The 25885-nt window shown below is 42.2% G+C and overlaps 1 protein-coding gene across 10 annotated transcripts in view; it reads right to left on the bottom strand.

The window, feature by feature from the left end:
- Window positions 1-25885, bottom strand: part of ZNF532 (zinc finger protein 532) — a 97803-nt gene that overhangs the window by 69589 nt on the left and 2329 nt on the right. Inside the window, exons 1-3 of one of the 10 annotated variants that reach the window (XM_023752641.1) lie at window positions 25832-25873; window positions 25349-25430; window positions 25148-25257 (exon numbers count right to left, since the gene is read on the bottom strand). Coding sequence is in view for 5 of the 10 variants with exons in the window: in XM_014454418.2 (XP_014309904.1) it covers window positions 25148-25215; window positions 25349-25362 (82 nt within the window). In the remaining 5 variants the exon portion in view is untranslated. Of the gene's footprint in view, window positions 1-652; window positions 827-10813; window positions 10835-25147; window positions 25258-25348; window positions 25539-25831; window positions 25874-25885 lie in introns of those variants that run through there. The other 9 variants (XM_014454418.2, XM_006087143.3, XM_014454425.2 and 6 more) reach the window with 9 other exon arrangements.

The following is a 25885-nucleotide window of genomic DNA, read 5'->3' as shown; positions in this document are numbered from 1 at the left end:
AGGGGCAAGTATGTGACTGCATTCTCAATAAAGCTGTTGCCAAAAAGTAACTCTATGCCCAAAGGGCAATGAGAAAAGAGTCAAGGAAGAGGACGGTGGAGTAGCCACTGAGCCAGCAGAGTCCAGGAGTGAGTTAGGCCCAGCCAGTGTGGTTCAGTGAGATCACATGAACCAGGAGATCACAATTCAATTCTTGGTCAAGGCTCCGTCCCCATTGGCCGGGGGGGGGGGGTGGGGGGGGGTTGTACAGGAGGCAGCCCATCAGTGATTCTCTCTCCCTCTCCCTTCCTCTCCCAAATCAATAAAAACATATATATTGGGGGGAAAAGGAGTTAGGTCCCAAGGTTCTGCTTGAGGCGGCTATGGTGATGGAGGATGTTAGTCAGGCCTGGAAGGAGCCCTCGTTTGACCTCTGACCGTCTGCAACCTGGGTCAGCTAGGGACGAGCAGCACTGAAGTAGAAGACAGAAAGCCTGGCCTTCAGTTTCCTCCACCTCTAAGACCACAAGCCAAGTTTATTCCCCAGGCAAAATGGCCAAGTCTCCCACGAAAAGCTCCAGGGAAAAAATTCCAGATGCTGACTTGTGGGGCCCTGCACTGAGAGTGCAGCTCCATGAATAATCAGAGAAGCCCCCCAAAAACCAGGTCTCACCTGTGCGGGCAGAGCTTCCAACCAGCTTTTCACAGCCTCATCCTTAAAGATCGCCAGACCTGTGTGAAAGCCTCCAGCAGGAAGAGACAAAAATAAACCACAATAAACAAACAGAAAGAGGACAGAGCTGCCACAGACAGGGAGAATATGCATATAATAGTATCCGCAAAGAAAAAAGAGGAAGTTATGATGAAGAAGAGCCCAAAGAACAAGAAGGAAGTTAGAGAATAATATTAAAAACTAAAATAAAAAATAAAACAGGTTAAAAAAAATAGTAAGTCAAGGAAATCAGGATATACCCGGAAATTAGAACAGACATCCACATAATACGAGAGAAAAGGCATAAGAATTACAAATTCAATCTAGTTGGTCCAACATCTGACTAATAAGAGTTTCAGGAAGAGAAAATGCAGAGAGGATATTATAAAGAAAAAAATACAGGACTATCTCCCAAGACAAGTAAAGGAGCCAAGTCTGGGATTGCAAGGGCCCTCACAGGGCTGCCAGATAAAACACAGGACATCCAGTTAAATTTGAATTTCAGATAAACAACAATTAATCTCCTAGTGTAAGTATGTTCCATTGTTTATCTGGGCATCTTGCATTTTTTGTTTGCTAAATCTGGCAACCCTCTACCTCTGACGGCCCAGCACAAGCAAATGAAGTCAGTCCATATCATAGCAGAGTTACAGAACACCAAAAAATTAAACATGAGCAAAGGTGCAGGGCTTGCCCAGACACTGCTGTGAGAGCTGTGCCGAGTTAACTTCTTAATCCTCACCACGGCCCAGGGGCACTAAGCACCTTTGCCTCCAGACAGAAGAGCCTCTGCCCTGAGCCTGCCGGGGCTTATAGACAACCCACTTATCTAACAGACCAAAACAAAGACTTGTTTTTTCTTTCTACTCTCACAGAAGAGTTCTGTTTGTGTTATTTTGGAAAGGGGCTGCATGAATGGGGATTATGGGAAAGGGGGAGGAAAATAGATGGTGTGTGTGAGTGTACAGATCGGACTCTGCCCCAGGTGCCAGGGCTCTCTGACCGCCCCCTGCACAGATGGTACAGGTTTGGGGAGGTGCTTACAATGTCAGAAAAGTCAGGTGTAGGGGAGTTCAAGATTATCCTGGATGAAGAAACCAGCCCTCTCTCCAGGCTCCCTCAAACTGCAATTGGGTCCACTGGATCCTGGCCCTGCTCCCACCTGGGCTGGACTCACTCAGCCACAGGGTTGGTCCAAGGATGAGGGTGTCTTCAGAGCCTGGGTATTGAGGGAGATGCCTGAGGAGTAAGCTTGGGTGGGGCCAGGCCATAGATACTGCCTGATTTAAACCTTTAAAATATTAAGGCATATGGTATATACCTTTTAAATATTTAAATGTATCTTTTAAATATTTCATTATGCCTTTTAAATATTTAGCCATCTGGTCTCCCTTTGTACTCTTGTCCCTGCAACATTAAGGGCAGGCCTGGGGCCATTACTGTTATTATTATTATTCCTGTTTTATATATTAGGCAGAGAAAATGTAAGTATGTTGCTCAAGGACATATGGCCAGGAAATGGTAGAGGATGGAACAGAACCCAGACCTTCTGCCTCCATATAGTCGGGAGGTAACAACTCAAATAAAGAAGTCCAAATTTAGCAGAGTAAGTATATTATTTAGAAATAAAAAAGTCAATTAACAGAAGAGTTCATTTCAAAGAGTTGAAATTAATTGCCTTCAGGGAAGAGGACTGGAAAATACTGTTTGCTTTTTTAAAATCTATGTACATATATTTGCCAAAAAGTTAAAATTGTTAAAAAGAGATAAGTAACCATCTTAACTACATATCTATTTCCTCGATGTAAACAACTCAAAAATCGCTCTGCTCCTCAAGTCTCATTTACCCAAAACCAAATAAAACATACTCATGGGGCCCTTCCGGTTTGGCTCAGTGGATAGAGCATCGGCCTGCGGACTAAACGGTCCCGGGTTCAATTCCGGCCAAGGGCACATGCCCAGGTTGCAGGCTTCATCCCCAGTGGGGGGGCATGAAGGAGGCAGCCAATCAATGATTCTCTCTCATCATTGATGTTTCTAACTCTCCTTCTCCCTCCCTTCCTCTCTGAAATCAATAAAAAAATATATATATATATCCTATCTAATAATAGACAAACATGGTAATTAACCGTACCTTCGCTACCATTGCCATTGGCTGATCAGCTCGATATGCAAATTGACCGCCAACAAAGATGGTGGTTAATTTGCATACTGCAGGCAGGGTGGAACAACGGGAGCTGTCATCCAGGCCCCCGTGTGCGACCCCAGGAGCCGCCGGAAAGCCAGGCCGCAGGCAAGGTGGCCCCCCCTGGGACCCAGGGAGGGTGGGGGGCGGAAGAAGCTACAGGAGCAGCTCTGGCCGGAGACTGAAGACTCCGGCCGGAGGGAGGAGCAAAGACTGAAGGCTCTAGCCGCAGTGAAGACTGTGTCCAGAGCGAAGATGGGAGGCGGTGGCCAGAGTGAAGGTCTGGGTCCCGGGTGCCAGAGGAAAACTGGTGCTGACAGCCAGGGGAAAGAAGGCCTATCGTACGAATCTTCGTGCAACGGGCCTCTAGTGTATATATATTTTTAGAAAAACAAACAAACAAACATACTCATGGGTTTTCCTAATGCAAATGCAAAGCCGGCACAGTAAGAAAATGGTTCACTGAATGAAACCCTTAGGGTGCTACTGCATTAGTGTGGTCCAAAACAGTGAAATACAGCAAATGCCTTTATTTGTCACAAATGTCATATAATTGAAAACCCAGGAAGTCATTTTTAGTGAAAAATCAGGTTTCATGAATATGCAGGAAGAACTTTTAAATGTATTTTTCTTTTTTAAGGTCTCTCTTACCTAACCCCAATGCATTTAGAAGATCCTTACTCGATGAGAGTTAAAAGTAAAAGGAAGGGAAAACAGAGTGGAGAAGAAAACCTTTCAGCATTCAACTACTTTTACATTATCTATCTATATTAAGTACACAGCTTATAAAATTATTTAATTCAGAAACAGCTGAACTGTTTCATCAAACTTAGCAAATCTAAGAGCATTTATAATGAAATATTAATAACAAGTCCCCCTTAGACGAGGCCCAATATCAAAGAGAAATCCCAATCCAGAATTTTTCTTGTCTCTGTTCAAACCCTGGGGGGTAGAAACAGAAAGAAAAAGAAAAAGGCTTACAACCTCAGACGTGACCCCCAAACAAAGCCATGGCCTTTGAAGAACATAGTCTGTGCAGCCTTTTATGTCTCCAGCTAAGCAGGCTGCCCATTGTAAAAGGTAAGGTCACAGGCTGGGACCCTGTCTCCCAGCTTGTTCTTTTGCTGGTTGATCTTCATATGCTCAACTCCTCAGGCTAGTCTATCTTCCTATTCAAAGCTTCCTGAAGACAAGTCTCTACTTGATTAATCCCAACCGGCGTCAATCGTTAACAGTTATGTACATCGTGTGTTGCTTAATTTATATAATGCCTCTAAAGAAGGACTTGAAGTAGCTCACAGTTAAGAGCTACATTCATACGGACCAAAATGCGTGCAGAGGGGAGGAAAATAAAGGTATCCACACACAGATGCTTATGGCTAAAAATGTTCCAAGTGTATGCTAACCCCACTTCTCCACCTTCCCATCCCAGACGGCAGACACGTCACATAAAAACTGCTGCACTTTCCACTTAATATGAGGGGCCTAGAATAGGCAAGTTCATTGAAAGTAGAAGAGAGATTACCAGGGACTAGGAAAGGGGAAGGAAGAGTTATTGTTTAAATGGTTCAGAGTTTTTTGTTGGGGGTGTTGAAAACATTTTATTGAGGGTGATGTATTTATGACACTGTATCATATACTTATGAATGGTTGATATAGGTTGTGTATGTTTTACCACAATTTTTTAAAAATGCCATAATGAAGAAGGAAGACAAGTTACAACGAATTTAACAATGTGGATTTCAGCCCTGAACACTTTTCTCAGTGGTTAGTGTCGGCCCACGGACTGAAGGGCCGTGGGTTCAATTCCCATCAAGGGCACCTAACTCAGTTGCAGGTTCCCCAGCCCCAGTAGAGGCTCATACGGGAGGCAATCAATTGATATGTCATTCTCACCTCGATATTTCTCTCTCTCTCTCTCTCTCTCTCTCTCTCTCTCTCTCTCTCTCTTCCTTCCTTCCTCCCTCCCTCCCTCCCTCCCTCCGTCCTCCCTCCACTCTCTAGAAATCAATAGGAAAAATATCCTCGGTGAGGATTAAAAATAAAATGTGGATTTCAGAAATGTATTCTAATGTCTAGTACCCTTTTGCAACATCTTTAGGGAACTGGGTTGATAAATATCAGCAGAATGTTACTAACCTTTAAGAACCAGAGTCTAAGGGGTGGGGAGCCTTGGTTTTAAGCACTTACTCATTTCTGTGATTTAAATACTCCCACCATGATACATTTCAAGCTACTAAAACAATGTCACTGATGGAGTTGAGAGGAGCATGCAATGAGCTGGTGAGTCGGTATGAGGCTGCTCCAACACTCTCTTCATCTCTGTACCCCAAAATATGCCCTGTTTGTAGAGGTAAGGAGAGAAGGAAGATTCTAGGGACAATCAGTTAAAGTTTTAACTGGTTTCCTTACCAAAAGACTTCCCCAATCTTTATCCCCACCCCTTTTGAGATCTTTAATATAATAATGTGCACTTTAAAACACAAAGGGTTGGAGTACCTAATATTTACCAAATATTCTTGCCCTCTAGACCTTTTTTTCTCCTAAGAGCACCTCAGAGGTGCTGTGTGCCTTCTGGGAAATACCACCTTCAGGAAATGAGTCTATTTCATTTGCAGCCAATAAGGAGACACCACCACAGCAGCAGAGATGGTAGGGCATCGGAGACGCACACTCCCCTGCAGAGACCACCATGCCAGCTGGTGTGCCCGGTTAGGCAATCCAACTGAGGCAATCCAATTTGGATTGAACTTCAGTGACAGTTAACACAGAAAGCCCAATTAGAGCCTCTGTTCTTTGGCCCATTGCCACAGGGATATGGGGGAAGAAGGGGAAAGTTCAGGCACAATTTCTTTGGGTCTTTCCTTTGGGATGGTAACTTTTCTCCAAGTCCCAATGCATCTATTATGATTCCAATTGCCCCCAAAACCTTAATGTACACTAACTTCTAAAATATGGCAGGCAGGGCAGAATATGAGCCTAGGTAAAACAGCCAAAATACCTAGAAAAAATTGATGTTACTTCTGTTCATAAAATGCCAAGGAATACCCAGACAGAGTGGCTCAGTGGTTGAGCATTGACCTATGAACCAGGAGGTCAGGGTTCGATCCTGGCCAGGGCACATGCCCAGGTTGTGGGCTTGATTCCCAGTGTGGTACGTGCAGGAGGCAGCCAATCAATGATTCTCTCTTATAATTGATTTTTTATTTCTCCCTCTCCCTTCCTCTCTGAAATAAACAACAACAAAATGCCAAAGAGTGCCTGACATTGAGGAAGACTTCAAGTCTGATGGAAGTAAAGTGGGTAAATGGAGGATCAAAACTGCAGAAAAGGCAAATGATTAATTCACTTCTTAGGGAAGAATAAGAAGGTCAATCATCTTTTTTTTTAATATATTTTATTGATTTTTTTTACAGAGAGGAAGGGAGAGGGATAGAGTCAGAAACATCGATGAGAGAGAAATATCGATCAGTTGCCTCCTGCACACCTCCCGCCAGGGATGTGCCAGTAACCAAGATACATGCCCTTGACCGGAATCGAACCTGGGACCCTTCAGTCTGCAGGCTGACGCTCTATCCACTGAGCCAAACCAGTCAGGGCAAGAAGGTCAATCATCTTAAAGCCTTGCAAGTTAATGCCCAAACCAGCCATGGTTTGTTAGATTTGATAGTAAGAATATTATTTCACTTGTTTTATTACTTAAACCCTTCCTAAAGAGGAAAGGCTTTCTATGATGAAAATCATGTATTTATACTTCTTAGCAAAAGTGCTGAGAATGATCAGGCAAATGATGGACAGTAAGAATAAGAAAACAACAACAATCTACAAAGATACTGGCTCGACAAAGATGAGCTATGTAGCGTCTCTTCCTTCCTTAAGTGGTCAGAATCGGAATAAGAGGAAACAAATCTATCTCACTACCAAAGACAGTAACAGGACAAGGAAAAAGCCACAATCAACCCAAGGAACATTTTGGGGCCTTTCCAGAAGGATCAGGGTATTCTGGGACCACCTCGCTGATTGGCAGTTAGGTAAAAATGTGCCACCATCCTACCCCATTCAATCACTGCTTACACACATGAGAGTGATAAGCCACACCCTTTAAAGATAAACAAAACGTTAAGAGCAACCATTCCACAGGTAAGCTAGGCCTCCAAGCAGTTCTACTATATGAAATAACAAAAATGTATACAGCTTCCCAATTACCTCATTTCTGAAAGCTAACCATGAACTTATTTCTCAGAAAAAATTCAGTACCTCACAGAACTTCTAATTATTCTTTTTCTTTTCTTTGAAGCACAAATCAGAAATTGCTGATTTGATAACCTGGAATAACCAACTTGCTCTCAGTTTATTGACAAGCATTTCTGAAGACTTTCTATGTGCTGAACACTGCAGAGATGGTAGGTCCCATCATTTCACCCACCAGTAGCGGAATCTTGAGTTTTTCTGTGAGTTCTGCTTCAGTAATGGCATCCAGCTTCCTCTATTTCATGCCCCCATTCTAGGACCTTCCAGCCAATATAACCAAAATCTCTACGTGAGCATTGCTACTCCATTAGAATCACTCTTAACTTGAACGTCCCAGTAGCATCTTTGAAAAGAGCTTTATTTAGCCAACAGGCTACCCATGTATTCAAAATACTTTCTAATCATGGGTTTTTAAAACATTTTTATTATGAGTAGTATATGCTTTTTTGCTAATACTCTAAACCCCAGAAGTATAAGCAATAGAAAGTAAGTCTCCAGAAGACCCACTCATCAGAGATAAGCTCTGCGAACATTTGGAATATAGACTTCTAAATGAGTACGTAATCATAAATACATATATATAATTTTAACAATGTACCACAGACATCGTTCTATGTCTATGCATGTTTGCAACATGTCACAGACATATGTCCATGTTAATTCAACATATACATTTGTTCAAGTGTACCCTTTCAAATATAGATTTTTATATTTTCTAAAGAAATTTTGCCAAAGCAAGAAACCAGAGAACTTCCCTTCCTTTGAGAATTCTTATAAAAATAAGAACACTTCAAAAAATAACCTTTAAGGCATACAATGTTGTTTCACCCATTGCTTTAAAATTCTGAAGATATATTTTTAACTCATGTGATAAAATGAAGGATGAGGGAAATGGGGACATTAAAATCGTTTACTTGTGCTCTTAAATATAACCTTTATGTTTAACATGTCTCAAAGAATAACTTAACCATATGTCTGATATTTCAGTACTCTTTTTCTTTCATTTCTACTAAGGCATCTTAGCCTTAAGGAAATCTTATTTAAACAATAAATTACTTTCCCCAACTCAAGGCAAGTGTGAACCCAAAAGTTCAAGAAGGCAGACTGATTTCAGCTGGCACTTAATATCATATCATGCTAAGATGAAAAAAGAAATAGATATGGTCAACAAGAAAAAAGGACTGGTCAGAAAGAATGAGGTAGCTAGTCAACTTTGTAAAGTGGCTTTAGTCAAACTTGTTATAAACAAATTCTCATTTTAAGTAACAAGTCTTAAAACATGCAAAATCATAGACCAAAATCAAGTATGAGAAAACTTTTTAACCCCATTTATAAAGCATAATCTGTTTTATCTGATTTTTAAATGTTCATAAGTTCAAGGGTCCCATGTCCCTCTCTAAAGAAAGGAGCCCTGTATCTACCAGAAGGGACAGGTCACGGGAAAGAGGAGGAGAGAAGGAAGAGTAAAGAGAGAGGAGAGGAAACAGAACATGCAAAGAGACATTCACATTTAAAACAGTCGGTGAGAATAGAGGTAGTACCTGACATGCCATTCACATCATACTTCCTATTACATTTAAAATTTTTCAAAAAAGAGAGGGAGAATGAATTCCTTTAACAGTGCCATTCAGAATCATGGGGATTTTAGCAAACAGATACTCGGTACAGTTGAAGGTCAAAAAAGTAACCAGAAGTCATTAAAGAGGTAATGGCCACCCTTTCCTGTAAAACAGCACGGAGGAAACTGGAGTCCAAGGCACAGCAACTGCCCTCTGGGTAGAAGGAAAGCAAATGCTTAGATAAGCCCAGGTCATAATATGTAAGTATTGATGACTTTATTTAGGATTTAGGATTTCTTAAGCACCTGCTCCACGTCTGAAAAATGTCCTTTTAAGTAGAATGTACAAATTAATCTGAGTGCTGTTTTCTTAATAACTGGATTTTATTTAAAAATTCAAAGATATAGCCTGGTGGGTGTACCTCAATGGTTGTTTACCTATGAACCAGGAGATCACGGTTGGTTCCCAGTCAGGACCCGTGCGCAGGTTGTGGACTCGATCCCCAGTAGGGGGAGTGCAGGAGGCAGCTGATCAATGATTCTCTCTCACCATTGATGTTACTCTCTCTCTCCCTCTCCCTTCTCTGAATAAAAACATTTTTTTAAAAATTAAGATATATATGAAGAGGCAAGTAAAAGTAACATGAAGAAAAAGGATATAACATCAATATATAGAACATGGCTCAAGAACGACAACCTGATGGAGTTAAGGTTCACCCTGAAGAAGTTGTCCTCTTTCTGGTGACAGCCACCTGGAAACAGGAAGCCCAGCAGTCTAGTCACCTCTACCTAGCTAACTTCAGGGCTTGTAACTCACTGTTATGTAAATGGTGGGGAGGAATGAAACATCAATGAGAAAATATGGTCCACAATTGGCTGACAACGGGGAAAAGAGAAAGAAAAGTGTGAATCATATACATTTTTATTTTTTTAAAAAAAATTCAAAATGAAAATATTTTATTAGCAAACACGTGATGTTGAGCCATGACAGGGGCCATTCGAAGTGGTTCTTTACATTCCCATGGAGTGGACTAATTTAGTTTGACTTTCTTTTGTAGTTTGCTAAAATCACAAGCAAGTTCCAAAAATGCCCAATTTCCACTACCAACCAGGAGTTTTATCCTGAGTCTGCTTGTACAAAAGTAAACGTCCCATAAAGACTGTGTTTTATCATTCAAACGTCCCATAAAGAATGACTAAATTCCCTTAAAATATATTGGGTTTTCATAACTTAGGTAAGAGCATAATTCCAAAAGTTCTAGGGAAGACCTAAAGTTCTCTGGGTCGAGGTACTGATTTCGGGGAGTATAGGACAACCACAAAAGGCAACGAGAATAGAGAATAGAAGGGCAGTAAGAGCCCATTTTTGAAAGCAAAGCACTAAGCTAACAAAAAGCCCAGTTGTGGAAGACTACTTTACTCCCAAAGCCCTGCTCAAAGGAAAACCAATTTGCATGCAGTTTCTACTCCTCTGCCCTGTGGGACTTGGGTGAGGCAGCCTTCACAAAGCTGGCCGCCTCAGTCACTTCCTCAGGAAGTGGGACTGACCGCAGCTTCCTCGGGCTCAGTGTGGCTCCAGCATTGAAAGGGACTTGGATTTGGGAGAGGACACTTTTGCTAGTCCCGAAGGACACAGATGCTCCTCCTGCTTGCTCCGGCTCGGGGGTTCTGCTTTGCTGTGTGATTTTCTGGGCAAGCCCAGATGGAAGGTGACAGGTCCCTCACTGCTACAGCAGACCAGTTTCTTTATCCTCTTCTCCCACCAGACCCCCTCACCCACCATGACATGCAGGGTGCTTGCTGGATCATCCTGTGACTAAATTTGCATCAAACATACCCAAATTAAGCACCTCCAGTCATTCCGCATGACCACTGTTTTCTTTTTCTTGCTCCAGAGGCAAAAATAGAACTGTGCTGGCTACTTACCACGAGCGCTAAGGTTCTTGGAACAGTGGGATATCTACTTACTGAATATACAAAGCTTCCCAAAATACATGCCCCCTGTTTTTAGAAAGCAGAATGTAAACTTGAAGGGCAGGATTGCCCTCAGGTTAACATGTCAAAAGGTGGCTTTGCTAAAAAAATCAAGGACAGAAGTTAACTAAGCACCAAACCATTGCACACAGACCTGACAGCTGGCAGGGTTCTTCCTGCCCAGTGCCTCCTCGGCCTCCTCGTGCCTGCACAACTGTATTGTGGAATAAGGCCTCTGGCCCAGTTATCTGGCTGTGTTCTCCCCAGGAGTGTCCTTCATTTCACCTCCAGGAATGCCTTTGGGAAGCAGGCAATCTCCCTGGGCTGACCATCTCTGCAGATATCTGGTTTGGGACAGTAAAGAGCTGCTCCGGGCAGAGCTTGTCCAGGCCCCAACTGAGTTTGCGAGCCAATGAAACAAAAGCTTCAGCTAAGGAGATGACTGCAGAAGTCTGTCTCTCCAACAGCACCCCCACAATCAAAAAACTCTCCAAGTCCAGAAAGAAAAAACCTGCTCTTTCCTTAGTTACTCCAAAGAAAAAAGGGCAAGGGTCCTATTTGCCATATCTTAGGGCACAGGGGCAGTATTTTCAAGCAAAAAAACAAAACCTTCCACAGTGAGGGGCATCTGTATAAAAATAACCCTGGAAAATACATAAATGTCCACCAACAGGGAAATTAATAGATCAATTATGCTACATTCCTTTTCTTAATTGTGGTAAAATACACATGATATAAAATTTACCATCTTAACCATTTGTAAGTATACAGTTCCACTGTGTTTAAGTACACTTATTGTTTCTGCTACATCTTTTTACGGAGTACTATGCAGTCATTAAAAGTAAGGTAAAACTATTATAGATACTTATGTTGAACAATCAAGATATACCATGGGGGGGGGGGGAAATCAGGTCATAAATATATACACATTAAAATTTTTTAAATAAGCATATTGCATTTGTATATGTTTACATATAGATACATAAAATATATGTGTGAAATTCATAGAAAGGCTTAGGGTGCACATCATTTTGACAAGGGAATGATGTTTTTCAAAGTTCATCCACCAAAGTGTAGGTGTGCGTTTTCAAAATCTGGGGGGACATAGTTGGAAGTTAAAATTTCCTCTGAACTTAGGCATTGTCAAAATTATCAATCTTGGCAAATTCCATAAAAGGTACTATTGTACGAGCTCTGTCTCCCAACGGATAGGCATTCTTTTAACTAAAAGACCCTTGTGCCGGAATTTACTAATTCGTCAATGAGAAATTCTGAAAGGGTCTGGTCTGAACCTGTCACCATTAATAAACTTCAGGAAAATTCATTACAGCCTCTGCTTGAACTGGGTTATTCAAATAGTTTCACGATGAGAAAGCAAGGGGAAAAAAGTCTAAATTCCTTCCCTGTTGGATATAAACTGCCTCTTTTTTTTTTTTTAATGAAGCATGTTTGGTGAATTCCAATATTTCAAAACTAAGAAATCACTCACTTATCCATTTAACTACTAAAAACAAAAGGATTCCTGGATTAGGAGGAAAACTCATAAAGGATTTAGAAGCATTCCTTTGGAATTTTATAAATGCCACATTTTTAGTGGCATCTCTACAATTATAGCTTGAAGCAAATATAGATTTTCTAAACTAGAAGTGATATTTTGAGTACAAAAAGGGGGGCTTCAAAGTAATTTTCCTTGGTCACCTGCTGAAGCCCTCTAAATTTTTACACATAAATCTAAATCCTGCACAGGGCTTTTGTCCCTAAAATGCTCTAATCAAACCAGCAGTTCTACTTTTGGCTATGTTCTTTCTGATTTTACCCGTAATTTTTCTTTGTTTTAAATACTAAATTTAAAATATTTGCAAACTTTTTAAAAATATATATTTTTATTGATTTCAGAGAGGAAGGGGGAGGGAGAGGGAGAAACATCAATGATGAGAGAGAATCATCGATCAGTTGCCTCCTGCACACCCCTACTGGGGATCAAGCCTGCAACCCAGGCACGTGCCCTGACTGGGAATCGAACCTGGGACCCTGCAGTTCACAGGTCAGCACTCTATCCACTGAGCCAAACTGGCCAGGGCTTCAAACATTTTTGAGACTTCCAGGACTAGAAGCATGGAAGGGAAAATGAGTAGCTGAAGCTCTTCTTCACTTATCTGGGGTTTTACAGTTCAAAGACACTTGCTTCCCTGGGAGGTCTTACTTGTGGAATTTCACTCCTCAAAGTTTGGAAGTATTGTTCTTGCCCCAAGGCTTTAAGACCGTGGTTCTCAACTGGGGGGATTCTGCCCCTCCACCACACTAATAATTAGCAATGTCCAGAGATATGTTTGGTTATCACAACTTGGCAGGGGCAAGAGGTGCTACTAGCATCTGGTGAGTTGGTGAGTGGAGGCCAGGGATGCTGCTAAACCTCCTACAATACACAGGACATCCCACAACAAAGAATTATCCAGCCCCAAATGTCAGTGGTGCTAAGGTTGAAAACCCTGTTCTAAGGGAACAGACTTTCCCCTTATCATCCTGCCTTCTTCCCACCAAGACCTAATCCTACTAAAATCATGATAAACCTGCTCCCCTCGTCATCCGCACCAGAGCCTTCTAGCATGGAGATGGTGGCAAGTCACTGGTGCAGCTCACCACCCCTACCCCTGCCCTCTCCCACCAACTGAGGTCGGGTGTGGACAAATGGACTCCCCGCATAGTTATTATAACCCTTCTTAGATTGCCAAATGAGGCCATCGCCTAATCGTTAAGCAATTCTTATCAGATACCTATTTTACTTACAGGTGGAATTATGAAATGTGGTATTTTCATCTATATGTTATGACTGAAAGCATCCCCCAAAGTCATCATCACAACATGCCTACTGACTGTTGACTTAAAATAAATTTATTTAAAAGTTCTCTTCCTAGAGTAGACAGAAAACAGAAAAAAGAAAAGAAAAGAAAAACAGAGAAATAGAACTGATGACATCATTTTGTCAATCGCTATATTCTACTCAAAGGCCCTCTCTCGAGTTTCATTCATTTCACCTGAGACAACCATCAGTTTGGAAAAATGTTCACCCAGGAATGCTCCTCCTGTTACTAAACTTCCCACCAAAAACAGGGCAGAAGGAATTGATTCTACAGTCTAGGAATTTGGGAAATGCTGGGTTAAATACATACATACACACACACACACACTCACAGCCTTCTTTTCTCCAGGCTTCTCTGAACTTCCAACAGGCATCTTCATTACGGGGATCCAGGCTGAGCACTACCCAAGCTTATTTGAGGCTGGAAGCTTTCGGAGTGAGACATCTTTGGGAGACACTTGAAACAGGTTTAAGAAAGTACTCTCCTTGAGAGATAGTATTAGGAAATACTAGTGCCTTCTGGGGTAGAGAGTGAGGGAGATGCTTCCTGCCCATGTTTCTGAACAATGCTAACTCCATGTTTCTCCTGGAAGTTCCTCTCCAGGGGCACCTCTGCATCAGCCCAAGGGAATACACCTCCAAATTTGGAGGAAGAGCAATAAACAGGTATTTCTAAAGGGGCCCTGCCTTCAATAAAACTGAGCACAAAAGCCCTGTTGGGCTGGTTCGGTGAGTACTGTCGAAAGGAAACTATCGGTGTTGTAAAATGCACACGCACACATACATATAGTGAAGGAAGGAAAATCAGGAAAGGGGACCAGGTAACAATGTTTACCTATTTTCAGTAGCCATGGCCACAGCAGTGTCATGGAACAAGCAAGACATCCCTCCTGGATCATGCCAACAGGGGGAATACTGGTTGACCCAGCAGCAGTGGCTATGAACCTCGACGACATTTGAACCTCTGCCCATTAGCTGTAAAAATGATACCTGTAAAACCACAGTGCACTGCAGTGGCTATCGGCATGGGCTTTTGGAGTAAGACAAACTGAACCGAGTCCTGGCTCTTTCCTTTAAAAGTTACATGGTTCCAAGCAAATTACTTAACTTCTTTAAGCTGGCTTTCTCCAGTAAAAAAGAAAATCAAATCTACCTCCTGGAGTTATTGTGAGGATTAAATAAAACCTAGGCAGGTACTTACCAAAGTACCTGGAATACAGTAAGTATTTAGTAATGTGAGTTATTATAGTATCCAAACAAGGTCAGCAATAGGGTCCTAGCATAGAGAGAGCCTAGAAGAAACCAAGCCACAACACTGATGCTCCTAAATAGGTGATGATAACAAGACAGGTGCCATTAGGAATTCCCAGCAACCACATGGGGTATAACGATAATGTCCTTCACTGAAGTGCCTCTTGGAGAAAGGCAGCCCAGCGAGGTCTTCTAAGATGCGGAACAAATTTGTCCTAGCCTCTACGAATGTGAAATTAGAGCACCATGTAACCAGAGAACTTACAGCTAAATTTGAAACTCCAACAGAGGTCAACAATATCCTAATGCTCAAGATTAGAGGAACAGAGTTTTTTTTAATTTTATGAGTCATCTACATCAAAACCACTAAAGCATAATTATTATTACTCAACTGCTAAACTATGTGTTTAATCTTTCCCAAAATTAACATTGGCCAGACAAACCAGACTTGCATTTTTGCCAGAAGGATTATATACCTATTAAGAGCCTCAAACTACACCCCCCCACACACACATACACACACCCCACATACCCCTAACCTATGAAAGGCCTCAAATACACATCTACGTACCCATAAGACCCTGAATATTATGTATTAACTATTCCTCTGGCTGTTCTGCCAAATTTCCTACCTCCAGTGTCTCAGTCCAATGCATTACTCAATCAACATTTGCTATGCATTAATGGAAGAAATACTGAAAGCTACACATTGTTTTTTTGCTTTTGAGTAAATAGAAAAGAGAGAAAAGATCCAATTTCTACACTCAAAAGAGCTCATTCAGCCCTGGCCAGTGTGGCTCAGTTGGTTGGAGCATCATCTCCTGCACTGGAGAGTCATGGATTTAATTCCGTCAGGGCCCTTAAAGAAAGCAACTGATCAATGTTTCTCTCTCTCTCTCTCTCTCTCTCTCTCTCTCTCTCTCTCTCACCTCCCCCCTCTCTAAAATCAATAAAGACAAGTGAAGATTTTTTTTAAAGTAGACTTTTGTTTTTAAAGAGTTCATACACTTTGGCTACTATACTGAGGTATAGATTTCAGGGTCAGAAAGACCCAGGTATGAATGCCAACCCCCACACTGACTGGCAACCTAGCCTTGGCATATTTGTTCATTTCTCAGAGCCTCCAAGTCCTCAGGCATAAAATAGGTTAAGACTTTCACTTGTCAGGTTCGCTGCAAGTCCTAACCATCCAGAAATCAAAAGTGGCTTAGCACAGACAGTTTCCTTAGCTGCACGTTCCAGGGTGGCCAAGTCACCCTTTAGCTAATCTTCCTTGAGACTCTTGTTTTTCAACATTTCCTGGCTCAAAATCTCTGTCCTAGCCAGAAAACTATGCTCAGTGTCTTCTGCACATTTTCTTCTTGTGCCAAGTGTTAAACTTCTCCATCACTTCCCTCCTTGGCTCATCTCTCTCTTTTTGTCAAGCTCCGTTCCGCTTCTTTTTCACAATTCTACCCGAAATTTATTTTTATCAAAATCTCTACTTGAGTCAATCTTTCCTTTTTTGCATTCTTCCCCCCACCTCTACCCTTAGAATCCAAGTAAGCATATTAGAAAACAGTATAAAAATTAAGGACACAGCCCTAACCGGTTTGGCTCGGTGGATAGAGCGTCAGCCTGCGGACTGAAGGGTCCCGGGTTCGATTCCAATCAAGGGCATGTACTTTGGTTGCGGGCTCATCCCTAGTAGGGGGTGTGCAGGAGGCAGGTGATCGATGTTTCTCTCTCATCGATGTTTCTAATTCTCTATCCCTCTCCCTTCCTCTCTGTAAAAATCAATAAAATACATCTTTTAAAAAAAATTAAGGACACAAATTCAATTCACTTATGGGCAAGTTATTTCTTGGCAAGAGTGAATTAAGGCAAAGCTACAGACCACACTCCTGAGACAGTGGTGTCTAGAAATTCTGCATTCTAGGCTATAAGCAGAAGAGATGAAAGACAGAACAAACCAAGGAAAATCCACTTACCACTGAAATAAACAACAGTGGTCAACAATGTCTTTTTCATACATGAACAAGAGCATGTTCCATTAAAAGGCAGACCCCTTTCACTGCCTCCAGCTTGTTAAACTTAGCTAATAAACACATATAAATCATTTCTCATTGCCTTTGCTCATTCACTCAATGGCTGTGAGGATGTCTGAACAAAGGCAGCTACCAGATTTTGCTCTTACAATGACATCCTCCAGAAAGCATCCCATTATAAAATGAGGAATGTCTTGACATCAGATAGCTAATTGCACTTGTCTGTATGACTCCTACTGTACTGACCCTCAGGGGGTGTCTCACAAGCCCACTGAAAACTGTCACCCACTTAGGGTTATCAGTAACCCTGCCCTCCCAAGCTCCAAGCTGAATTAGACCAGGATCAATGAGATTCTGGGTCCTGAATAATATTGTAATCACTATGTATAGTGCCAGCTGGGTACTGGAAATATCAGGGGGAATACTTTGTAAAGTATATGTTTGTCTAACCACTATGCTGTACACCTGAATCTAATACAAAATAATGTTGAATGCAAACTGTAATTTTTAAAAAAATTTTAAATAAAAATAAATAAAATTTAATATGTATAAATAAATAGATGAGGACATGGCAATATACGGGCTATGGGACAGCCATATGCACAAGAAAGGGAACACAGTTCCCCCAAGGCAGAGACACAGACGACCTAGGACCTGGGGCCCTGGAAGGAGCACAGGTAATCTGAGTGCAAGAGGACATCGGAGTTCCCAGCTTTCAGTCCTCGTGGCATTCCAGCATGCAATCAATCTAAAAAATCTATTAATGAGATTATTTCACACAGTTTTTGTGTAAGTCTTCAAAACCTGGTGTGTGTATCTCAATTAGGCCTAGCCACATGGCAAGCGCCCCATAGCCCTATGTGGCTGGTGCCTATCATACTGGACGGAGCAGTTCTAGACACAAAATAATTCCTCCTAGATCCCTTGGACGCCTTCTGCACTCAATCTTCCATCACCACCAAATCCCAGAAAGTAGATATGAGTATCTGGTCACTGTCGAGCAAACATGGGAAGCAAAGTGCCAGGGGAAAGGGACAGATCAAAGGCCTTGGCAAACCTGCCATACCTTCACAATCAGGTTGCTTTTTAAAATTCTGACCAACAGAAATTACACCAACAGACAGACAATGTTGACTATAGCCACTCACTGGGCTGAATTTTTCAAAAAGCTAAGAACACTGAAGTACAAGATTTATAACTACAAAATTCATGCAAGATTCCCACCTACAAATGAAAATATAGTCAAGTAGGAACAAGTACATAACCTCCTGCCCACATTTCGCCCACTTTTAACCAGATACAGGGCAGTTGTAAATGAAAACCTACAGACAAGGCAAGAGACTCTCATTGTATGTGTTTCTATGGTGCCAAAAAAATAAATAAATCCACTTACAAATGAGATCAAAGGAAGGCCAGAGGAAACAACACACTCCTAGACCGAAAAAAAAAAGAATGTTGAGCAAAAGCCCTTTCCCAAAAACAGGAGGCTGCAGAAGACAGAATAGCCAAGGTTTTAAAGGGTTTACTACCTACCACACACTCTGTTTAACACTTTATATGCATTTAATCCTAATAAAAAAAAACCTCCAGAAAAGTATGGTTTATTTTAAGTAACTCGTTCTAGGTCCCATAGCTAGTCAGTGGGCAGAATTCAGATTTCTGTTTCATTGAGGGTTAGGCAGAGGCAACTGAAAATCTCCGTGGCCTTACCCCCCAGATTTAACCACACCACCAGGCATAATCAGTTCTCAAGCTACAAACTTCAAACTACCTCTGGCATTCTTGCTATGTTAAATCAACAAGTGTAATAGACCAGCTTATCAATGAGTGAGGCTTCATTTGAATAACTCATGGTTTCAGGTTTACATGATATAAGGATTATAAATGAGCTGATTTATATACCATCGAAATACATATAATAAATTTTGGAAGGCAGAGAGAAAGTAATGATGCAACAGCCTTAGACTAGAAGCCCAGAGTGCTGGGTTCTAGTTCCAAACCTGCTACCCGCTACTAAAAACAGATGACCCCTCCTCCCACCCCAATATGGGCTCAATCACTGTAAGTATTTGAATTTCCTAACCTAGTAAGTTTTTCAGCAATCTAATTTTTACCATTCAGATTCCTAGGAAGGATTTGTTCCTCATAGAAGAAAACTACCAAAATCAACACCCATTACTAGGCTCTTGAGTGAGCCTTTGGAAAGCAGGAGTTTATGTTCTAAAAGGAAAACATTTAAAACCTATCTTCAGGCTTCCATAAATCCTTCAAGATGTCTGGAATCTCTAATTATGTAAAGTTGTAATAATATTTGACTGAAAACAAAACAATACAAAGCCTGCATTTCGGACAGGAAACACCACCGACTAGAGGCTACTTATGTGGGACAGTTAAAAAGACCAGAGTTTGCCTAAAAATTACTTATTTCAGTCTCCAGGTTTAGGTTAAGCAGAATTTGCTCGCACACCTCATTCTTAAAACAGAATTTAGAACTTTCCATCTGTAGACGATGGTTCAAAGAACTCTCTAACCAGTGTTTGTTTATTGTTGGAACAAAAGATTTTTCTCAACACCACTTTCAATTTACTTTTTCTCATCCCTTTCAAAGACTAAACAAAACAAAAACACCTCTTTGTTTCTTCTCCCTTCCAACTTGTATCCTCACCCTAGTACCAGTAAAAATGTCTGTCTTTTCAACATGCTATTTCTAGCACCGTCTCTGGTGTAGACACAGATTCTCTCACCATGATGACTCAAGTCAGGGAAATCTGGCTAATTACAAGGGCCCTTACTGGGACTCAACCATCTCCATTACACATTCTCACCTCTACCATCTGCCACTTTTAACCTGCACATCGGTGCTGCTGAGCACTTACCTGAGCCCTCTCTCCAACTCCCCCCTCTTATCTCCATACCCCTAAACAACTCTCATGATTTCCCCATGTCAAATTGTGCTCCCCCATGCAGAATAGCTGGTAGTGAGGAGCAGGCTTCCAAATTCTGCCTCTACTACCATTTATGAGCTGGCAGACCCTGGCCAGGATCTTTGTCTGTTTCCCCACCTGCACCATGGGGATAACAGTACGTAGCTAATCTCATGGTTTCAGTATAAATGACGTAACATATAGAAAGGCCCACCATGGCGGACTGCAGTGTCTGCAGGTATTAACTACTAAAATTTTCTACCCGTCTGGCAATGTTTGGCCCTCCAACTTCCTGAAGCATGTATCTTGAGTTCTTCAGCCACTCTCCTACTTCACTTATGGTTTTACTATATAAACCATTAAACCCAACCCTTTTTCCACCTTTTAAGATTTATTTCTGGTCTATGCTAAATCCTCCCAATCTAGACCTCCAGCCCAAACAGATCTGGGAGATAAAAGTCACCCCCACAGACAACCCAAACTTGAACTCACTGTATCAAGCCCCTCCACCTCCCACCTTCCAAATCTATTCTGCCTTCTAATTCAGGATCTCAGAGACATAAATAAATAACCAGTGGCAAGTAATCTCCGAGAGCCTTCATCCACCTCTTCTGCCATCCCCCATACCCCCATATCTCATCGGGAACAACCATAGGCCTGCCTGCCTGCCCCCAAGGCGGTCACCACCTACCACTCCATCCCCACTGCAACACCGTGAATCACGCCCTGGGGCTTCTCTCTTGGATTCTGCTTGCATTGGTCCCATCATTTGACCTCCCTGCCTCCCGCCTGACCAGCCTCCATGCCATCCTCCCGGGGACTACCCTAGGACTCAAATGGACTGTACAGAATGACCTTCAGAAGTCTGGCCTTGACTGCCTAAGCTTCCTCTATTCTCCCACACCGCACTCGCCCAAACCACTGTCAACACCAAGTTCCCTCAGTGCCCTTGACACACTGTTCACCAGACTCTCATTCTTCCCCCAAGTCTTTGCCTGCCTTACATATTCTTACTGGTCTTTCATGGTTCAGCTCAGAAGCTATCTCTTCAAGGGCTCCTCTCTGGACACATGGCATTGGGTGGCCCATTCACATTCCTGTCATAGCATCTGTGGGCTACTTCCCACTAATTTTTCTCTGGATTCCTTTCCCTCCGGTACTCCCAGTGCCTAGCACAACATGCGGCACTTAGTAAACAGTAAGTATCTGTTAAGTGGATGAAATAATCCCCAATTTAACATCACTCCCCACTTCTCGGGGCTCTCCCTGCTCTACATCACCATAACTTGGTCTATTTGTTCTTCCCGATCCTGAACACTATTTTATCCTCTAAAAAAATAATCTGCCTCCAAAATCAACCTATTTCATTGCTTTGATATTGCTTAAGTATTTTTTACTTCCTTAAATGGCATAAAAGCTGAATAACTTCAAATGTTAAAAAAGCACCAAGCCCTAACTGGTTTGGCTCAGTGGATAGAGCACCGGCCTGCGGACTGAGGGTCCCAGGTTCGATTCCGGTCAAAGGCATGTACCTTGGTTGCGGGCACATCCCCAGTAAGAAGTGTGCAGGAGGCAGGTGAATCGATGTTGCTCTCTCATCAATGTTTCTAACTCTCCCTTTTCTTTCCCTCTCCCTTCCTCTCTGTTAAAAATCAATAAAATATATTTTTTTAAAAAGCACCAATATTTTGGCAGTCAATAAGTCAGACAACTTATGATTAAGTTGTTTGCACAACTAAGATGTCAACAAAGATTTTCAGTACCACTTTCCAAAAATTTTATTCTATTGTTGTTTGGTGTTTTACTGAACCTGAAGACAAATGCAAAAATTAAACTGCCAAATGTTTCTGAAGAGATTAAAAATAACTGCTGTAGGAAACAAAGAAGGTTTTACCACTTGCAGTTTTTTGTTTCCACTTTTGGCTAATTCCGATTAGTTCTGGGTTATAAAGCATGTCATCCTGTTAGTGAGTGGTCTATTATCTCGGTCATCTCTCATGTGTCTTCAGATAATGTTCGCTACAATCTCCTACTTGAGAAGTCTTAACTGCAGCTGACTGGATCTTTTTGTGTGTGTGAGCTGTGACGAGCTGAATTTATTTTCATTCAAACTTCTAATTCTCATGTACTGTACCACATGACCCAGCCATCCACTCTGAAGTATTTACCAAAGAGACATAAAAACTAACCTTCAAACTAAAACCTGTATGCAAATGTTTACAACTTTATTCACAATCACCAAAAATTGGGAAAAACCCTGATGTCCTCCAACTGGTGAAAGGAGAAAAAGCTGAGGTACATCCATACAGTGGCCTACAACTTAGCAATAAAGAAGAACCAAGTATGGATACACACAGTAATATGGATGAATCTCAAATATTTGTATGACATTCTGGAAAAGATATAGACATAGGGACAGAACCAACCGGTAGCTGCCAGGGGATGAGTCTGACTGCAAAGGGACATCAGGAGGACAGTTTTGGGGCCAACAGAACTATTCCTTATTAACAGATAATGGTGGCAGATACACAGTGCTATATGTTTGTCAAACCCAGAGAACTGTACACCACTAATAAATTATACTACATGTAAATTTAAAAATTAAAAATTTTTCATTATTTAGTCATGACTTGGTTAAAGATCCTCCCCTAACTCTAACACAAAGGTGTGGATTTCCTTAACCTTTACCGTGGCAGCTGTTATTGTTTTATTACTGAATTGTATTGATTAGGAAGAGATACTGAGGGAATGAGGAGGGAGTAACCCCAGATCTTTTCCAGATACTTCCAGTTTCCCTTGTATTGGCAACGTCTGCTCCAGATGCACAGCCAGATGGAGTTCTACCAAGGACACAGGGAAGGTTATTCAAAACCAACAGAAGACAGACTATACCCCACAGCAATGCCCAAGAAAGCACTTCCAGGGGAAAAATAAAGAGGTTGGGAGAGGAGAAATCCTAAAATTCGAACCCATCCTGGTCAAAGGGCTAAGCAGAAAATCCCATTCCAGTGCTGGCTGCCTCCTTCCTAGACCCTCCTTTAAAAAGGAGTCAAGGCGGGTGGGGGCGGGGAACCTCTTTGTGACAAAAGAGGGAAACAGGAGATAGCAGAGCCCTCCAGAACCAGGAGACCGAGTTCTAAAAGCCCTGGATCCAATGTTCTTTCACATGGAAAAAATGATTCTAAGTAGGCAAATGACAAAAACAAGCAAAGGGTTCGACGGCCAGTGACACTTTCTTTCCAGTGTACCCTCTTCAGCCAAACCCACACATTCCTCCTGCAGAGGAGATGGCCGCCTTGGGGACGGCTGCAGGCAATCCCGACCAGGCGCGGGGCTGCGGGCTCCAGGTGTGGCTGCCTCCAAGGCAACAGGGACAGCAACACACAGGCCCAGCCCGTGTATGGGTGCCACCCCGTTCCCTCCTGGCTCTTCCAGGAAAGCGAATGCTAATGCTGTTGCTGTTCTCCACACTCACACTCACATTCACATTCCCAAGCCCAGAAAACTCTGATCCTCTCCCCCGGGGACCTGGGCTGCCACATTGTTAGAGCTCAGCAGGAGACCGCCACCTGAGACAGACCTCCATCCAAGATGAGCTTCCCCGATTGCTGCCCTGGAGAACCAGCTCTCCAACCTCACACTGCATTTGCAGCTGGAAAGACCGGCCTAAATGCAAAACAAATGCTATTTTTCAGGAGCCTTCTGGGGGAGGGGGAGGAACAAAGCTAAAAACCACAGAGAGAGTAAACCAGAACATTCTGTGACATACAATGCTTTACAAAAAGGGCTTTTAAACATATTACCAAAGGAAGACTCCTTACAAGGGGGGTTAGCTGTCAAAGTGACATAAAAATCACTGGCTTTCTCAAGACAGGAGTGAAGGAGTAAATTATAAAACAGTTTCTTGTAGCAAGCTAATTAAGGTTTATCATATTAGCCATCTGAGTTTTAGTTGGCACCAAAAAGGCAGGAGCAGCACATCGTGCAACATGGACCAGGATGTGCTTTGCAAGCAGATTTCTGCCCACATTCAGACACAGCACCTCTGGCAGTCCAAACCGTTGCAGAATTGAAAACCAATTTCAGCACAGTGATTTGTCAAGAATTTTGTTCCATCACGTAAGCTATTTACTGGTCTATCAGTCCGAGATTACATTTATCTCTATTAAATACTACACAAAGTACTCTGAGCTGACCATACACTCCCTTTTCCCTTTTGCCAGTTTTTTCACACACTGGATGCTCTGCAACCGCACGGAATATTTCTGAACAATAAAAACCCTTGCATACTTGACACCCTCCAGGGCAGATATTCTGCCCACCAACTGCCAGCACACAGCCAATTCTAAGATCCTCAGCATTTCTGAAAAGACTCAGTTCTGCTGACCGCGAAGAGGAACAAAATACCCTCTTCAGAGTAGAGGAGAAATTTATTTTCAATCATGTCTTGTATGGGCTCCCCTTGACTGTACTGTTACCGAACCAGAAGACAGAACCAGCTCTATCTGTTGATGACATCATATTGGATGTGATTCTGGAGCTGCTGGTTTCCTGTTTGGGGAAGTGGAAGTTCTTTTCACAAGGAACCCCAAGGCAAAATGTTTAGCGTTCCCCTGTAAGCTCTCACTGCCTTTGTTCTTCCCTTGGCTACATTCATTCCTGCTGTCTTCTCTCTTCTGCAAAAACTGTGATTCTGGAGGGTGCACAAAAATGCCAGCTCAAATCTAACCTCCACCTCATAAGGCACTAGACATTTTCTGCCATCCACTGCTGTAAACCTTTGAGTTAACAGGCATCTTTTCACAGATGAAGCCAGACTACCCGCTTTCCTCCTGGTATAGCATTAGGATTCCACATTAAAATGTATGCCACAAATAATCCCATGGCAAACTCACTGTCAACAGCCCCCAAAATCAATAAAAGCCATTCCACCACTTGACTCTGAGTGAAAAACCTTTCAGGTTAACAGAGAGCAAGGTAAAAAGAAAGGTGATGAATGAACAAAAGGCAAATCTACCTTCAGACTTCTCAAATCCCAAAAAGGTGGCGAAGCTGCCTCCATTTGGCGAAGTCCTTCTTTTTTTGTAATCATCGGGAAACTACTACATGTGTGCTGCTTTAGTCTTAATGCAAAACAGTGCATTCTCTACAAGTCCCTGCCGCCTACCATCCTCTAAACTTGCTTCTTTCCAGGCCTGAATCTTCTAAATGATTAGACACAGGCCATTTAATGAGGTCATTCTGATTTTGCCTGGATAGGAATACCAACATAAAGTCACTCTAATCCCATTAAAGATGGATAACATTCAGAATAATTCTCCTCCACTTAGAGCCCAATATCATTTCCAGAGTACCAATCTACTGACTGTGTCTGAATGGACCTTCAAATAAATACTTAAATTCATGCTCAAAATATCATCTCTCACCTTGTGAACCTTGACCTTTGGGAAAGACTTTGGACCAGTGTTCAGTTACTGTCACACAGTGGCATTCTCTGCAAAGATGAAAGGGTTAAAAGCAGCCACAGTCAACAGGCCTACAAGGGGGGGGGAAAAAAAAGACAGCATGTATGCCTTACAGCATCACTGGAAAGCATTTATGCTCATTTTCTAGAACAATACTGTTACCTTTTGGCCTTCATAATAGTCAGAAGTATCCCCAACACCCTTTAGTAGCTTCTAAAAGGAAAAGCACAAAACAGAACATACCCTGCAAGAGAAAAAAAAAGCATGCAAAGTAGCAATCTCCAGCAACAAACAAACTGCCATTACAAATCCATCAGTTCATTCTGGTTTGGTTTTGTTAAAAACGAGAGAGAGAGAGAGAGAGAGAGAGAGAGAGAGAGAGAGAGAGAGAGAGAGATTGCATAAACCAAGTGTCCCCACCCTAGCAAGTCACATTTTTTTCTTTAATAAGGGTCATAAATCTCAGCTCCTTGTCCATCCCTTAAGCAAAAGAAAAAGGCAGGAAAAGCCCAAGTAATCTCAGACCTTGCAAACCTGCACATTTCCCCCATCTTCTCTACACAGGCTCTTTCAGGACTCCATTAGCCACATCCCAGTGCTGTGTGGTGTCTAAGTGTGCATTCACATACTGTGTTGGGATGGTACCTTCCTGCAAGCGCCTCTGCTTTTGGCTGCCATGGAGGGAGGAAGCTGCTATCC

The sequence above is a fragment of the Myotis lucifugus genome, unplaced genomic scaffold (genome assembly GCF_000147115.1).
Source record: "Myotis lucifugus unplaced genomic scaffold, Myoluc2.0 scaffold_36, whole genome shotgun sequence".
Taxonomy (NCBI): domain Eukaryota; kingdom Metazoa; phylum Chordata; class Mammalia; order Chiroptera; family Vespertilionidae; genus Myotis; species Myotis lucifugus.
The sequence above is the reverse complement of the archived record's forward strand: the minus strand, read 5'-3'. Positions and strand labels throughout refer to the sequence as shown.